This window comes from Gopherus evgoodei, chromosome 8 (assembly GCF_007399415.2).
Source record: "Gopherus evgoodei ecotype Sinaloan lineage chromosome 8, rGopEvg1_v1.p, whole genome shotgun sequence".
NCBI lineage: Eukaryota > Metazoa > Chordata > Testudines > Testudinidae > Gopherus > Gopherus evgoodei.
The window spans coordinates 110,621,073-110,639,217 of NC_044329.1; the positions used below are offsets into that span (position 1 = coordinate 110,621,073).

The 18,145-nt window shown below is 48.8% G+C and overlaps 1 protein-coding gene across 3 annotated transcripts in view; it reads left to right on the forward strand.

The window, feature by feature from the left end:
- The window catches only part of KIF2C (kinesin family member 2C), a 56,484-nt gene that overhangs the window by 26,494 nt on the left and 11,845 nt on the right, over positions 1-18,145 (forward strand). For all 3 annotated transcript variants that reach the window (XM_030573457.1, XM_030573458.1, XM_030573459.1), the window contains 6 exons: positions 571-634; positions 1,614-1,705; positions 1,957-2,099; positions 9,972-10,176; positions 16,388-16,498; positions 17,526-17,593. In XM_030573457.1, the coding sequence (XP_030429317.1) occupies positions 571-634; positions 1,614-1,705; positions 1,957-2,099; positions 9,972-10,176; positions 16,388-16,498; positions 17,526-17,593 (683 nt within the window). The remainder of the gene's footprint in view (positions 1-570; positions 635-1,613; positions 1,706-1,956; positions 2,100-9,971; positions 10,177-16,387; positions 16,499-17,525; positions 17,594-18,145) is intronic.

The following is an 18,145-nucleotide window of genomic DNA, read 5'->3' on the forward strand; positions in this document are numbered from 1 at the left end:
AGCAGCCAGGATTTTTCCACAGCAGAGGTTGCAGCTCAGAAAGAGCTGGCTCTGCATCCCGAATGATTTCTCCTGCTGTGTCCACAGCTGCTGGATCCTACCCATCCTGGCTCTGACTCCCAGCCCTGGGAAGGGGGAGATGCAGGGAGGCACTGACGGACAGCTGTCACTGCATCCCAGGCCTGCACCAGCCACTGTGACCACGAGCGACATTGCCCCCCACCTCGAGTTTGAGGCCACAGGCATCCCCTCTGCAGTGTCCTCTTTTTGGGAACCTGAAAGATAATCCTAATTTGGGGTCACATGCCGCAGTTTGGAAACTACTGTCCTAGGTGCTGGGAAAAAGTGGTTGTCACACTGACTAGTTCCAAACATTCAAAATGAGTTAACACAACTACATCAAGCTGTAGTCTTATCCTGATTTACATTGCGTAGCATCATGTCTAGATAGTTCATTGAGATCACAGGCTGTTCATGTAGACCCTTCTCCTAGAATATTGTTGGAACTACAGTTGAGTGATAGCTTAACCTGCTTGGACTGCACTTCTATAATGGCTTTTTTTTCCATAGACTATGGGAGGCGACTTCTCTGGGAAAACTCAGAATGTCTCAAAGGGGATATATGCTTTTGCATGTAAGCCAACTCTTCATTGTTTTCAAATCCAAATTGTGTATAGTATTTTTCCTTCATAAAATACTTCAATAACTTCTCACACATTTATGTAAAATAAAGGCCTTATGGACTTAGGTGAAGTTCTTTATAGGAATTCTTTAAACATTTATTCATAAACCCTGATTATCATATGTTGTCCCCAATAAGCAGTGATAAATTTAGTTGCAATATTTATGTAAATCACCAACTATAGATATTACCCAATATATAGCTTCTGGATATAATGGTATTAACAGTATCTTTTTTTATTAAAGCAAAAAAAAATTCTGAGGCAGAGACCTATGTTTTTTGCTTAATGTATGTTTGTTTGTGTGTGCGTGCGTGCATAGGGTATTGCTGGTTCCTAACAAATTTAGTGGTAGTAGCTTGGCCCTGAAAGAGTTTTTGGTGTGTGGTGTGGTTTGTGTGTTTTTTTTTTTTTTTTTGTTTGTTTGGGGGGTGGGGGTTGGGAGGGGCAGAAGGGAATGGTGAAAGGAGTTGGATTTACTTTTGAACTGTCCCCTTCAGAAAATAGAGGAAGATCCTAGTTTGAACTCTACCTGCAAGTCTCCTTGTCTAGGAATCTCAACTAATAACACTTTAAACAAGTGATTCAAAGCTATAAAGGATTGTAATGTTATGCCAACTTTAAAACTTGTCTGTATTAACTAAGCCAGAAAATAAAATCACTGCTCACTGATAACTTCAGAAGTAGCAGCTCCCATAATCCCTTTCTTTTTTTCAGTCTTATGAGGACACAGCTGAAATCAGATTCACTTGGAGGTGTCTTATTGTTCAGATAACTCTACTACTCTGGCTGGGGCATTTGTCATTCCAGCTACTAGATACTGTAACTGCCTTGCTGTGAAGCATTTTGGAAGGGCCAGAGTCCCAGAGGCAGCTGAAATTGTTGTTCTAAAATCTGGTTAGGTCATGTTTTTTCCTCTTTTTTCCCCATCAGCACGCGATGTCTTCGTCCTTCAAAGCCAACCCAGGTACAGGAATCAAGACCTGGAGGTCTATGTGACATTCTTTGAAATATATAATGGAAAGGTGAGATCTTGTGTCTTAATTTTTAGCCTGAGTTTTTTGACTATGCATTTGATACATGGTATGATTTTATTTAGCTATCTGCATGTCATTGCTGGATCACGGGCCCTTTGCGTCTCTGGTATTGAATTGGAAAGTCTGGGGTATGCATTTCTCGTATGCATAATTCCATGCTATGTACCTGTCCTTTTAAATGAGGAAACTGTGAAATAGATTCTTTACATGTGCATCTCTATCTCCTTGCTCAAACATAGGTGTTTGATCTCTTGAATAAGAAGGCAAAACTCCGAGTGCTTGAGGATGGAAAGCAGCAGGTCCAAGTAGTTGGCCTCCAAGAAAGACAAGTCAGTTGTGCAGATGATGTGATCAGAATGATCGAGATGGGCAGTGCCTGCAGGTTTGTCTCCATGGGCTTCTGCTTCCTTAATGTTAGCTTTGTCGCCTTTATTTCCTATTAAAAGTTTTTATAGGGTATCTATAGCCAGGCTTAAAAAAAGGGGTAATGAACATTGTGCCCCAATAACAAGCACGTGACTCAGCACCTTGAATCTAAGGGAGAGGAAGAAAATCAGCCAGTGGACCCTATCCCAGAGTTAGGAAAGCATGGATATGAGTGTCTTGCAATAGGTTTTAAACATGACTAGCTCATGCATAATAATCAAAACCTATCAAAGTAACTGTCTGGTAACAGTACCATGGTACTGTTATCTGCAGGCAGGGTTCTAAGTGGGAGGCAAGGACTGTCTGACGCTAATTGCTGGTCACGGAACAAATCAGAACTCTTGAAGGCTCTTCCTGTACTAGGGTTGAAAAAACAGTGGTGACAGCATGGCTGTGCGCTGCTGATTCCACACAACGTGGTGGCTTCTCTGTGAAGCTCCCCTCTGGTAGCTAGTTGAGTTTTTAGAGAAGCTTTTCCTCCAGCTTATAAGGGTTCAGTAGCAAGCAATCTTGTCCTGACTCTGAAGAGGCTGGAAGTGCAATACAGAACATAGTTTAGAGCAGGCCTTGTGTATCACACTGAATATCTGCCTTGATCTACCCTAACTTTGTTCTCAGTCTAGAACAGGGGTTTCAAACTCAAATGATCACAAGGGCCATATGAGCACGAGTACATTTGGCCTGAGGGCGCATTACTGACACCTGCCCCTGCTCCACCCCTTCCATGAGGCCCTGCCCTGCCTCTTCCCATCCTTTCTCTGCCTCCATTCCAACCCCTTCCCTGAAATCCCCAACCCAGCTCCACCTGCTCTCTAGACCCAGGGGGTGCAGGAGGGGTGTGGGATGTGGCAGGAGGTCAGGGTTCAAGGTGGGCAGGGGGTTGGGGTGCAGGAGGGTTGGGCGTGCAGCAGGGGGCTCAGGTCAGGGTGCAGGAGGGGTGTGGGGTACAGCAGGGGGCTCAGGGCAGTGGGTTGGGGTGCAGGGTGCGTCAAGGGGTTCAGGGCAGGGGGTTGGTATGCGGGGTGCAGCAGGGGGCTCTGGGCAGTGGGTTGGGGTGCAAGAGGGGTGTGGGGTGCAGCAGGGGGTTGGGGTGCAGGAGGGTTGGGTGCAATGGGGATCAGTGCGGCAGGGGGCTCAGGGCAGTGGGTTGGGGTGCAGGAGGGGTGTGGGGTGCAGTAGGTGGTTCAGGGAAGGGGGTTGGGTGCAGGATGTGGCAGGAGGTCAGGGTGCAGGAGGGGTTCGGGGGGCAAGCTCTGGCCTGGCGTGCACCGGAGGCAGGGCAGGCTCCTCGCCTGGTCTGCATCAGGCCGGAGCAGCTCTATGTAAATGATGGAGGAGAGTGGGGCAGGGGGCTGTGAGGAGCTCGCGGGCTGCAGAAAATCACCCCAAGGGCCGCATGTGGCTTGCGGGCCACATGTTTGAGACCTCTGGTCTAGAACTTCCTAAGCACATTCAACTTAAGTTGACAATTGGATTTTTTTTAAAAACATTTCCAAACTCAAATACTTCCCACAACAATATGTTATTAAGAGTTTCTTTGGGTTTGGCTACACTTGCAGCTGTACAGCGCTGGGAGTTAAACCTGTCTTTGTACAGCTGTGTAGGGAAAGCGCTGCAGTGTGGCCCCACTGACAGCTACCAGCGCTGCAGTGTGGCCACATTTGCAGTGGTGTTGGGAGTGGTGCATTATGGGCAGCTATCCCAGCGTTCAAGTGGCAACAACGTGCTTTTCCAAAGAGTGGGGTGGGGTGGAGTGTGACAAGGAGCGTGGGCGAGACAGAGTGGATTTTTTGGAGCTGACGCTGTCAGCTCCCTGCCTTGCAAGTTCTGACCCCTTCCCCCACCCCTCATTCACTAAATGCAAATAGCCCTCTTTTTGTTTCTTACCTCTCAGACCAGATAAGCAGCTGCCCTCTTTCTGTTTCTTACCTCTCAGACCAGATAAGCAGCTGCTCCAAAACGGACCCTCCCTCCCCCTGCAAGCCTCGCTGCTTCTCTCCTCAAGCAAACACTAGCTGTGGACATTCATCCCCCTGCTTGCCTCTGCTTGAGCAAACAGTAGCTGTGTTTGTTTTGTTGTGATGCCTCTTTGTTTTGTTGTGAACTCGGGGCTCCTGGAGCTGCTCATCTAAAAACCAGAGTGTTATCTTTACTTAAAAAGCATTATGGGAAGGTTCCAGAGGTCAATTACAGCGTAGTAAGATTAATCACTGTTTACACTGGCACCCCAGTGCTGCAGCACCAGCGCTGTTCTCTTATTCCTCTCGTCGAGGTGGAGTACATACAGCGCTGTATCTCCCTGGCTACAGTGCTGCATGTGCCTTGCCAGTGTGGATGGGGAGTAAGTTACAGCGCTGTAAAGCCACTACCAGCACTGTAAGGCCTTGTCTACACTACAAAGTTGTAAAAGCAGCAAAGAATCCTGTGGCACCTTATAGACTAACAGACGTTTTGGAGCATGAGCTTTCGTGGGCGAATACCCACTTCCTCAGATGCATGTAATGGAAATATCCAGGGGCAGGTATATATATGTGTGCTAGCAAGCAGGCTAGAGATAACGAGGTCAGTTCAATCGGGGAGGATGAGGCCCTTTTCTAGCAGTTGAGGTGTGAAAACCAAGAGAGGAGAAACTGGTTCTGTAATTGGCAAGCCATTCACAATTGCCAATTACAGAACCAGTTTCTCCTCTCTTGGTTTTCACACCTCAACTGCTAGAACAGGGCCTCATCCTCCCCGATTGAACTGACCTCGTTATCTCTAGCCTGCTTGCTAGCACACATATATATACCTGCCCCTGGATATTTCCATTACATGCATCTGAGGAAGTGGGTATTCGCCCACGAAAGCTCATGCTCCAAAACGTCTGTTAGTCTATAAGGTGCCACAGGATTCTTTGCTGCTTTTACAGATCCAGACTAACACGGCTACCTTCTGATACTTGACTACAAAGTTGCAGCGCTGGTGAGGGGGTTACTGTCACGGAGTCACCGGGCGATGCTCTGGAACTGCTCCCCACCAAGCCAGGCAGGACTTTGGGGAGCCTCCTCTCCCTTGGAGCAGACTTGTTCAGGGCAAGAAGCTCACACGTCTTCACCTCCTGGGTCTCTCCTTGGAGCATTTAGCATCCTTTGCCCCTCCGTGCACTTCCCACAGCGAGTCCACCCCAGCGGGGTCCTGGGGAAGCCTCCGGGTTCTGCACCCCCACTTTGCAGTCAGATGTGACTCTCAGCCAGCCAGTAAAACAGAGGTTTATTCTATGACGGGAACAGGGTCTAAAACAGAGCTTGTAGATACAGCAAACCGGACCCCTCGGCTGGGTCCATTCTGGGGGGCAGTGAGCCAGACCCCCTCGTCTGCCCTCAGCCCGCTCCAGACTAACAACCCCTCCCTCAGCCCCTCCTCTCTGCTCAGCTCCTTTCCTGGGCCAGGAGGTCACCTGATCCCTTTGTCTCCAACACCTTCAGCTGGCATCTTTGCAGAGGAGGGGCCCAGGCCATCAGTTGCTAGGAGACAGTGTCAGGCATTTAGGTGCACTGGCCCTTGGCTCTGCCAGATACTTAAGAACTGCCATGGGGACACTGAGGCACCAACACAGTATTCAGAGAAAACATTAGGAACATTCCCAGTTCGTCACAGTTACAGCGCTGCAACTTAGGGTGTGTACACACCTGCAGGGCATTACCAGCGCTGCAACTCCCTGTTTGCAGCGCTGGCCGTACACGCGGTCGTGCCTCGGGTGTAGAGGATCCAGCGCTGGATCACCAGCGCTGTTCATCAGGTGTAGACACTCACCAGCGTTTTTGTTGACCTCCATGGAATAAGCAGGTATCCCAGCATACCTGAGGAAGCCTCTCTGGTAATTAAGCAAACTCCACTGCCCTCCAAGCAGGTCTCCTTCCCCGCGGTGTGCTCTGGCGTTCCCCGAGCCCCCCTCCAAGCAGGTCTCCTTCCCCGTGGTGTGCAACAGCGTTGCAGCGTGGCAACATCTAACACCACTTGCAGCGCTGGTTGCTGTAAGTGTGGCCACTCTGCAGCGCTGGCCCTATACAGCTGTACTAATACAGCTGTAACAACCAGCGCTGCAAAATTGTAGATGTAGACATACCCTAACTCTCAAGTGTAACCAAGCCCTTTGTCTCCCTAAAGGTGGGAGGGGAACTTACCAGCCTTTTCAGAGTGTAGATGGTAATGGAAGTCAGGGGAGGGTGGGATTATGAAGGTAGCTTATCTACCATCATGCTAAATGTCCACACCCAAATGTGATCCTGTCTCAACGTGCCCAGGATTGTATGTCACCTTTTTACCCCCAGCCTCTGACATGAGGGAGTTTATCTTGTGGTAGCTGGGTGTCAGCTCTTGTACACAACCAGCCTTTCAGCCACTCACGCTCTCTTCAGGACTCTGCCAGTCCTGTTTTTGCTTTGCAGGCTATTAGGTGCACCTGAGCAGTATCAGCCTGTAGTGTCCGGTCCCTGTCACTGGCCAGGCACAGTAATTACCAAGTCTGCTGTCTCCCAAAGGGAACTGTTTTGATTCAACATAGGATTCACACTTTGTTTAATACCACAACACTGAGATGTAGTTATAAACGGATTCTTTTTTGTATTAATAAAGAACAGATTCAAATGAGTAGTTGAGTAACACTTCAGATCAGGTTACAAAAAAATATCAAATGCAATCATAAGTGTACCCTGAATAGTGGTTACCTTTCCTATTCAATCAACTAGAGGTCCTCTCCAGAATTCAGTCTTTGACAGAGCTGGGTTTTCAGTCCATAATCAGGGTCCAGATTTTCATGAATTCTCCTGTGTCCTACAAAGGGATTCTTTTCCCTTCTTCAGTAGTCCAGTAAATCTTTGAAATGTGTTCTTTTGAAATGCACTCCCGAATCAGACTTCTTCCCAGTTGCTTGTTCTCTAGTATGCTAGTACTATGTGGAGTTCACATCCCCTCCCCATCAACCTGTTTTTCATGTTGACTCTGCATGCAGATAGGACTTCCTTTGTGTCAGCTTTACCATGCTTAATTTACATTGTACAGAGACTTGCCTTCCCTCCTGTCTGGAAGAGAATCTGTTTCTGTGTTTAGTTACAGACTTTAAAGCATAGTATTAGTAGGCACACACAATTCATCATATAGTGTCAATGCATACATGTCACAACAATAGTGACAACCAGTGTGTCATCAGATTTCTTTTGATACTGCACAAGACACTTCATGAGTAAATACTTTGAAAGCAGTGTTAGGTGTAGTGGGTTTGTCAGGCCTGATAGGAGTTGCTGACAGAACAGAGAGCCCTTTGCCAGCTGGCATTGAGGGATTCTTAGGATAAAAGAGATATATCTCCATTAATTTTTTTATTCTATCCCCTAGAACTGGAAGGGACCCCTGAAGGGTCGTCGAGTCCTGCCTTCACTAGCAGGACCAAGTACTGATTTTGCCCCAGATCCCTAAGTGGCCCCCTGAAGGATTGAACTCACAACCCTGGGTTTAGCAGGCCAATGCTCAAATCCCTCCCTCCTTGATCACACCATATACTTGCTGAAAACATGTATTGCTGCCATGCAGCAAACCAAATCTGGACCTGTCAACCCTCCAGGGGTTATTAATTAACATATACTTTAAAAAATCTTTAAGGATTTGAGAGCATCTACAGTGCATCAGATAGCATTTTGGGAGTAGTTAACTGCTGGACTGACTTGACTGGATAGCTGGCTGGGGTGTGGTACCCAAGTGTAAATGGTACTAAACAATGGGTAAACTGTATCAAAATAAGGAACTTGTCTCATCTTGCAGTGTAAACATGATATGGCATGGTGTCTAGTCTATTCCAGGATATAAATGGTAAGGAAACTGAATGAGGGTTATAAGGCTTCAAGAGAGGGCAGGTATCATTCTAGGCATTAAATACCTGTAAGGAATCGGAGTGTAGTCAGTCAGAGGCATTCTAGTTAGGAAAGCTGTTTCTGTACCCTGAGATCTCTAATTGCTGGCAGTGCACACTCAAACTGCAAAACATCAAGGTCAGACTTCTGAGGCACCAAGGCTGATGTATTTCCTGTTACTACTTGGGATTGGTGGTAAACTGCTTTCTGAAGCATTTTTCTCCATGCAGTCTGGAAAAATGTTCCTTAGTAATAGTTACAACCTCCATATACGCTTCAAAGTCTCTTCAAGAGATATTTGATTTGAGTCTTAGGCCATGTCTACATCTAAAATTTTGCAGCGCTGGTTGTTACAGCTGTATTAGTACAGCTGTATAGGGCCAGCGCTGCAGAGTGGCCACACTTACAGCAACCAGCGCTGCAAGTGGTGTTAGATGTGGCCACACTGCAGCGCTGTTGGGCGGCTTCAAGGGGGGTTCCGGGAACGCGAGAGCAAACCGGGGAAGGAGACCAGCTTCGCCGCGGTTTGCTCTCGCGTTCCCGGAGCCACCCTGCAAACCGCAGGGAAGGAGAACCGCTTGCTCGGCGGTTCGGGGAACGAGAGAGCAAACCGGGAAAAGCTGGTCTCCTTTCCCGGTTTGCTCTCTCGTTCCCCGAACCGCCGAGCAAGCGGTTCTCCTTACCTGCTTGCTCGGGGTTCCGGGAACGAGAGAGCAAACCGGGGAAGGAGACCAGCTTCGCCGCGGTTTGCTCTCGCGTTCCCAGAGCCACCCAGCAAACCGCAGGGAAGGAGACCTGCTTGCTCGGGGTTCCGGGAACGAGAGAGCAAGCCGGGGAAGGAGACCAGCTTCGCCGCGGTTTGCTCTCTCGTTCCCGGAACCCCGAGCAAGCAGGTCTCCTTCCCCGGCTTGCTCGGCGGTTCGGGGAACGAGAGAGCAAACCGGGAAAGGAGACCAGCTTCGCCGCGGTTTGCTCTCTCGTTCCCGGAGCCACCCTGCAAACCGCAGGGAAGGAGACCTGCTTGCTCGGCGGTTCGGGGAACGAGAGAGCAAGCCGGGGAAGGAGACCAGCTTCGCCGCGGTTTGCTCTCTCGTTCCCGGAACCCCGAGCAAGCAGGTCTCCTTCCCTGCGGTTTGCAGGGTGGCTCCGGGAACGCGAGAGCAAACCGCGGCGAAGCTGGTCTCCTTTCCCGGTTTGCTCTCTCGTTCCCCGAACCGCCGAGCAAGCAGGTCTCCTTCCCTGCGGTTTGCAGGGTGGCTCCGGGAACGAGAGAGCAAACCGCGGCGAAGCTGGTCTCCTTTCCCGGTTTGCTCTCTCGTTCCCCGAACCGCCGAGCAAGCGGTTCTCCTTACCTGCTTGCTCGGGGTTCCGGGAACGAGAGAGCAAACCGGGAAAGGAGATCAGCTTGATTACCAGAGGCTTCCTCCTTCCACGGAGGTCAAGAAAAGCGCTGGTAAGTGTTTACATTGGATTACCAGCGCTGGATCACCAGCGCTGGATCCTCTACACCCCAGACAAAACGGGAGTACGGCCAGCGCTGCAAACAGGGAGTTGCAGCGCTGGTGATGCCCTGCAGATGTGTACACCTTCAAAGTTGCAGCGCTGTAACTCCCTCACCAGCGCTGCAACTTTCTGATGTAGACAAGCCCTTAAAGTGCAGCCAATAATGGGAGTATCTGCAAAGGAGTATAGCAGGGAAGGATTAGGGCTTGTTTAACTCAAGCTGTGGGAATAATGAAACGACTTTTTTTAAATTCAGTTGTACTAATGTCTGAAAGTTTTTGTTGTTGGTTGTTTAAAACCGAGCAGATAAACTAGACTTTTTACTGACTTCATTTGTGAATAGCTTATGAATGTTCTTGCTTAGTGCTGGGGACCTAGGCATGGAAGATGCTTTGTGACATCTAAAACTGTAATAAACTTCATCCATCTCTCCACTGTAGGACATCTGGACAGACCTTTGCAAACTCTAGCTCCTCACGGTCACATGCCTGCTTCCAAATCATCCTACGCAGAAGAGGGAAATTACATGGCAAATTTTCCTTGGTAGATTTAGCTGGAAATGAGAGAGGTGCAGATACGTCTAGTGCTGATCGGCAGACACGCATGGAAGGGGCAGAAATAAACAAGAGCCTTCTGGCTTTGAAGGTAGAGTATAACTCAGAGCCATGTAAATGTTAATCAGCAAAGGTTGGATGGAAATGACCTATTGGATTATCTAATCCATTTTCTTGCAATGCAGGGCTGTTCCTTATAGAATGCTTTTATATTTTTTTAAAAAATGGACAGTCCTCAAAGGAGCCCAGCTCTGTCCATTGAAAGTTATGCCGTATGTCTTTCCATTCAGAATCCTTTGGTCAGGAGTCTAACAGCAGTCCCTGGGCAGACAAGGTTTAAGCTATAACAATTCGCTGAAGCTCTACCCAAGTAGTGTATTTAAAAATCCAAGCAGTTAGACACTCATAAGGTGTTCCTGTAAGAGTCAAATAGTGAGAAGCTCTGAGGCAGGGGCCGTATCTTCCTTTGTGTCTGTATAGCACTCGCAGAATGCGGCTTTGACCCTGCTTAAGTCCTCTAGGTGCTGCTACAGTAGCTTATTATTGACTAGTTCATCAAGTGCTTGCTCATGTCTATTCCATTCTAGGTGTGCATGTGCCCACGTGTACAGCTGTCGAGATTTTTGCCTTAGGGTCAGCTGTGGCACCCTCCTGAGTGTCACACTCATGCATCAGTATATTAGGTGCCCCCGGCCCTACACCCCTTTAGTTCCTTCTTACTGCCCATGGTGGCTAGTCAGAGTGCCTTTTCCTTGACTAGAAGGGAAGAAAAACCTCTGACTTCGAGCCTTAGGGCCTTGTAAATAACTTGTTTATAGTAGTTAGAGTCCCAGTGAGGATTTCTGCTTGGACTGCAACAGGCCTAAGCCTATTAGTGACCCCCCAGAGCAGCTGCCTGAAGTGCATGGGGGAGTCGCATGTGAAGGACAAGTGTTGCCTTTGCAAAAACTTTCAGCCCAGGACCAAGAAAGAGCACGTCATCCGTCTGAGGGCTCTCCTCATGGAGGCTGCTCTTTGCCTGACTTCCGAGCCTTCCTGTCCAGACTCTACCCCTAGTGCATCAGTCTCCGTGTGCAGCGCACCCCTGGCACTGGGATCAGCCCAGCACCACTTTCCATCACCGGTGCCCAGAAAGAAGGTCAAGAATCATGTTTCCCCGGCCCCAGGCAAGAAAGACCATGGGGTATCAGGCAAAGGACCCAGTTCAGGCTGCGCACCCACACTGGAGCCACATGGACATGCCTCCCCAATTGGGGCCTTAGCCCCTCAAGGGATCCACCACTGACTCCCAGGAGTGGCAGGGGACCCAGACTTGTGGCAGGGCTGACTCCTTCCCAGGCTCTACTGGTGCCTAAAGAGCAGAGGCCTCTACCAGTGCCGACTGCACTACCTGTGCTGCAGGAAGTGGCAAAGGCTCCCTTCGAGGGCAAGCCAGCCATCAGGACCCCCCAGAGGGCAGTTGAGTGCTGCTGATCCCCAACACCAAGGCAGTGCTCTCCCACTCCATGCCACAGATCTCCAGCTTCACTGCCCAGGTCCTTGGCGGTTCGCCCAAGATCACCAGCACCACAATTGCAGTCTCTGGACATGGGTCACTAGGGGGTTGCGCTGGTCAGTTTTACTGGCACTGTTCACTCTCCCACTGGTTGTCTTCTCAGCAGAGCCCCATCCCCTGCATCGTGGGAATACTCTCCATCGCGGTATCGGTCCCTCCGGCACCAGTCTTAGAATTCCAAGCACTGGTCTCCAGTGGTGATGGTTAGCCAACGGACGCAGGCGTCAACAGCCCCACCGTGGTTACCGGAAGGCGATTCCTCTGGCACAGAGGGAGTTCAGCTGCTCAACGAGGCATCACTGGTGCAATTAGGCACTGGAGGCTGTCAACCTCTCTGATGCCGCCTTAACAAAATGGCCAGTGGCCAACGCCATGGTCCTATTGGCGTGGGTGGGCATGCCTATGATGTTGATTCTCCCTTTGCATCATTCATCGGCCACCACCTCAGAGCAACAGTTGACAGCACCGGGTTTGGAACACGAAGTGCATTTGGTGTTCAGGATAGAGGAGCAAGTGCCCATCCCGAAGGCCTCTTCCCCCATGGGGGAAGATACCCCGGGGCCTCCCCCAGTAGTACAGTTGTCGTCACCGTCCTCCCTGGTGATGGCAGGGTCTTGGAGGGCCAGCCCACCAGATGATTTTGAAGAGCACCAGGCCCTGCTTCGATGGGTGGCTGACAGCTTGGGCCTAGGGGTAGAGGAGATGGCCGAGCAGGTGGACACCCTGTTCAGTGTGCTCCCAGTGTCTACCCCTGCCCATGTTGCATTGCCAGTGCATGATGGGGTCTTAAAAAATGCCAAGGCCCACTGGTAAACTGTGTATCCGCTATTCCTCCCATATCCAAGAGGGTGGAGAGAAAGTACTTCGTCCCTGGCAAAGAGTTTGAGTACCTACATACCCACCCATTTCCAGGCTCGCTGGTCGTCTCAGTGGGCAACAAAAAGGACAAGCAGAGGACCACGAGCTCAACCCCCAAAAATAAGGAGGAAAATGTATTCAATAGCCAGCCTCCAGTTCCAGGTGGCGAACCACCAGGATCTCTTGGGCAGATACAATTTTAACTTCTGAAGGAAGTCCCATAAGTCTCTGCCCCAGGACTTGGCCCAGGAGTTTGACACCCTGTTGGGGGAGGGTCTGGTGGCAGGAAGGCGCTCCCTTCAAAGGGCGTGGAACGCAGCTGACTTGGCGGCTAGGGTGGTCACATTGGTGGTGTTCATGAGGTGCAGCTCCTGGCTTCAGACGGCTGGCCTGTCCCAAGAAATGCAGGCATCAAATCAAGATCTCCCATTTGATGAGAATGGCCTCTTCGCAGAGCAGACTGACTCATGGTTGCATGGCCTGAAGGACACTTGGGCTGCCCTTTGCTCCCTGGATCTGCATACGCTGCATTGTTGAGGAAGCAGTTCCGGACGGCTGCTGCCACCAAGGCCTTGACAGGGGTCTGCAAGGAGAAGGTATAGAGACACGAGCTTTAGCCATCACTTCCCTGCCTCCTCCCACTAGCCCGTGCAGCCTGGCCCGCAAAAGCATTCTGGGGCCAGAAGCACTCATTTTGAAGGTGTGCTCGAGAGTGACATTCCCGTCAACTCCCCAGAGCCACCCTGTTCTTTCCTCAACCATCTCTGTCCCTACCATTCGGCCAGGTCACGGGTCACCTCGGACTGCTGGGTGATAGAGCTAATATCTCAGGACTATACTCTGCAATTCTCGGCTGCCCCTCCCACCCTCTACAGGGACCCTTCTCATGAGCAACTCTTTGTTCAAGAGGTCGAGAACCTCCTGCACCTGGGGGCGGTGGAGGAGGTTCCTCGGGACATGAAGGGACTGGAATTTATACTCCTGCTACTTCCTAATCCCCAAAGCAAAAGGGGGCCTCAGATCCATTCCGGACTTGCGATGCCTCAAGTCTCTCAGGAAGTTGAAGTTTCGCATGGTCTCCCTGGCCTCCATCGTCCCCTCTCTGATGTAGCAGGAAGAGAGCCTGAGACATAACCTCTTGTATTAGGGCCTGGTACAAGGCAAGACCTGCTCACAATCCGGCGAAAACAGGGCTGATATTGCAGAAATACACATTCCTAAGACGTGCTAGTCAGAGTATTCACGCAAACTAATATCAAGTGGTACCAGAACATCCTGATGTCAACGATGGTACAAAAACATTATCTGAGGATAACAGGAACACGCTGACCCCTCCTAAAAGATAAGGCCAGGATGACAGTATGTAAAGGAGAGGTTTTGATCGAAACAACATATACAGGATGATGGGTGATAACTAGTGATGTCAAGGGCAGTAACTAACCTGTTTGTATTGGGGTATAAAGATGTATCTCAGAGGGAGTATCTTTGTCTGACCTTAAGGAGAAACGGAAAGTCCCGCCGTTCACTGAGCTGGTCAGTTGTTATGGGCATACGTGTATTAGTGGTCCGGTAGAGTTTGCGGGATACTAGTACCATGCTTTGTTGACAATAAACCTGGCTTGATGCCTTTGTCCTTAAGGGATTTTGTGGTCATTGGGCAGTTTGCGCATGATCTGCCGTGCTAGCTATCTGCACAGAGCTGGGACCACCCACCCACACCCTACCTAACCACACTGGTAACCCCCGACTACTGATCAGGTAAGTAAACAAGCAGTCATCTGTAGGAATCATGATCTAACAAAAAAAAAAAAACAAAAACCACAAGCTAGGGAACTCCCTTAACCTCTTCCTATAAATCCCCTGGTTTTTGAAAGGTCTGGAGTGCCTCTACGTGCACATCAGGGATCCCATCCCTCCCTGGGACCTGAACCTTGTGCTGTTGTGGCTCATGGGTCCTCCCTTCAAGCCTCTAGCTTCCTGCTCCCTTCTCCTCTCCTGGAAAGTTTCTTTCTTAGTCGTGATAACATCTGCCCATTGGGTCTCTGAGATCAGGGTGCTTACTTCGGAGCTGCCCTATACGGTGTTATACAGGGAAAAGTCCAGCTGCGGCTGCACTCAGTGTTCCTGCCCAAGGTAGTTTCAGTTTCATACTAGCCAGGACACATACTTACCTGTCTTCTTCCAAAACCCTCATAAATTGGAACAGGAGTGCATGCTCTGGACGTCAGGAGGCACTTGTTTTCTACATCGTCAGGGCTAAGCAGTTTCTCAAGTCAATGCAGGTGTTTGTTGCAGTGGCAGACAGGATGAAAGGTTGCCCAGCGTCTGCTCAGAGGATTACATCCTCGATCATGGCCTGCATCCGCTCCTGCTACGAGCTGGCAAAAGTGCTGTGATGGGTTGGATCATGGAAACCCCCTGGGGGTTGCCACCTGATGTGCCAAGACTACTTCTGCCCCTGCTTTCCTGCCCTGCCAGCCTGGGACTTCAGTGCTCTGCCTGGTTTGAGCCAGACTCGCTAGCCTGCTGCAAACCCAGACCCAGGTCTGAACCACGTCTCCTAACAGCTGCTGGCTTAATTGAAAGCAACTTGCAGAAGTGGTCCTGTCTTTTGGACTCAGGTGTCCAACTCCCAATGGGGGCCAAACCCCAAATAAATCTGTTTTACTCTGTATAAAACTCAGAACTGCAGGTAGCAGCCATTGTTCACATGGTACACCTCTACCTCAAGATAAGGGTGTTCTCGGGAGCCAAAAAATCTTACTGTGTTATAGGTGAAACTGCGTTATATCAAACTTGATTGATCCGCTGGAGCATCTTCCCCCCCCCCCCCGGAGCACTGCTTTACTGCATTCTATCGGATATCGTGTTATATCAGGTGGCGTTGTTTATAAAAGATAGAGGTGTACCTTGAACATCCTCAAGTAGACTTCTTATGTGGAGTGGAGCATTCCAAGATCCATTGTTCCTTAAGTGCTTCTTGACTGGGCACTTAACTTTGCAAATTCCTTTCTAAAGAAGCTGACCAAATGCCTTACAAAGCTTACTTAGAAATCAAGCAAGTATACAACCAATGTTTGTAATTTCAGGTACAAAAATGATGTGTACAAATAGGATGAATAGATTCAGTAGACCATAACCTTTGCAGAGAGATGTTACATGGCACAGGCAGCACAAAACTTATTCCAGTTATGTCATATTTCCATAAAGCATTATGAGATACGTTGTCACAAGTGCCTCCATCAGTGACCGTGACTGCTCACAAGACGAGGATGCAGGCTTCGGCGGCAGCCTTCCTAGCCCAAGTGCCAATTCAGGATATCTGCAGGGCCGCTACCTGGTCATCTATCCACATGTTTGTCTCATTATGCATTTACCCAGCAAGCCCGAGACGCTGCTGGCTTTTGCAGAACAGTGTTGCAAACTGCATGACTGTGAACTCTGAGCCCACCTCCAGGGATATTGCTTGTGGGTCACCTAGGATAAAATCGACATGAGCAAGCACTCAGAGAAAAAAGGTTACCTTTTGTAACTGTTCTTCAAGATGTTTTGCTCATGTCCATTCCATTACCTGTCCTGCCCCTCTGTCGGAGTTGCCAGCAAGAAGGAATGGAGGGGGTGTAGGGCTGGTGGAACCTAATATATTGATGCATGAACGTGGCACTCGAGGGCGCCACAGCCAACCCTACGGAGACTGCTAAGGCAAAAAACTCCGGCTGCACACGCGCACCTAGAATGGAATTGACATGAGCAACGCATCTTGAACAACAGTTACAAAAGGTAAGTAAGTTCTCCCTGCCCTCCCCCGTCCCCCCCGGAACTAGTCTGTGGAGACTTGTCAACCAAGATGGTAGGTATTACATTAATGGGATCTATTTTGCCCCTCCAGGAATGTATCCGAGCACTTGGTCAGAACAAATCTCATACACCTTTCAGGGAAAGCAAGCTGACCCAGGTGCTGAGAGACTCATTCATAGGGGCAAACTCCAGGACCTGTATGGTAAGTATAAATGTTTTATGGGCACCTTAAAATGCATGTTCTAATTCTCTATCATCTTTGAGGTTCATAATACTTAAAGTGTGGGCCAACTCTGACAAGTGACTTTCTAGGTGACTGTGTGGTTTCATATTTGTCTATTTTCCTATGTTAAATTCTCCTCAAACCTTCAGTGGGTCATCTTAATTATCACTTCAGCAGGAGGGAAAAAAAAAACTTTTGATGATAGCTCATCTCAGTTGATTAGACTCTCCCTATTGGTATGCATACTTCCACCTTTTCATGTTCTCTGTATGTATAAATATCTCCTTTCTGTGTGTTCCATTCTGTGCATCTGAAGAAGTGAGCTGTAGCTCATGAAAACTCATGCTGAAATAAATTTGTTAGTCTCCAAGGTGCCACAAGTACTCTTGTTCTGTTCTTTTTGTGGATACAGACTAACATGGCTGCTACTCTGAAACCTGATATTTGTCTTGGTGACTCCAGGCCAAATTGGATAATTTCACGAGTGAAAAGATGTTTACCTTTTTTCCTTGCATCAGAAAGCTGGTTCTTGGCTGGTGATGATGAGCCAGAAAGGCTGTGCATTCAGAGTTTAGATATTGCTTTATAAATACATGAACCAGAAAGTGAAATCCACTCCCCATCCCATAGCTTTACAAGAATAAAAATTAGTGAACTTTCTTGAGTCAAATCTCTGATTCTGAATAAGCGCCATGAGCAGGGCCAGAGTAAATTGCTGAATAGATTTGCTCTTACTACTGAATGCTGGCTGGCTGATGCAGCAATTTGCTCGTACAGAATGTATCAGTGCCCTTTCAAAAGCCCAAGTGAAGCAGTGGCAGAGCTGGGAATAGAATCCAAGTTTCCAGTTTTAAGACTGTCTGTAGCTGTCAAAACTTCGTGCAGTGTTCTAGGAATATAGAGCCTTTGTCTTAATCCAGCTTTTGAACGGTTTGAGGTGTCAGGCAAAGCATTTATCAGTAAGCAAAAGCTTGACGCATGCTTATTATCTTCCCTTTGTTTTCAGATAGCAATGATTTCCCCAGGCATGAGTTCGTGTGAGTACACCTTAAACACCCTGAGATATGCTGACAGGTAATGGCCTTTCTCACTTGTGAATTTCTTCTCCCATTGCAATGGGGATCATGACTCATTAACTCCTGAGCAAACATTTTTGTTGCCCACCTTCGGTCACTCTTCAGAGCATCTTGGTTTTCTATGTTTGTTCCAGGTCAAATCTGCTCAATCAAAATGGGCTCTAAAAGCTAATTAGAGCCTTCCTGGTTAGGGCATAATTACCAATAAAGAGAATGCAGTGAAACCTTGGTTAATGGGTTTCCTACCTTTCAGGTTAGGATTGCACTTTAAAAATGGCCTGAGACAGGAAAACAGGATTTGTTCCCTCTTCTGCTTCTTGCAGTTGTATAGATGTCAAAATAGGAGGGTGGAGGGGTTTAAAAAAAATCTGCCTGCCTTTACCTTAGAAGGATCAGGAATGTGAAGTCTTGCCTTCCCTGGCCTGCTATCAGCCTTGGAGAACTCGGAAATCCCCAGGCCATGTTTGGCTAGCTTTTCTTCCAGCTGTTTGTCAGGTATTAGTAAAATGAGTGTTAATTTTAAGCTGCCTGGATCTAAATTGCTTCACTT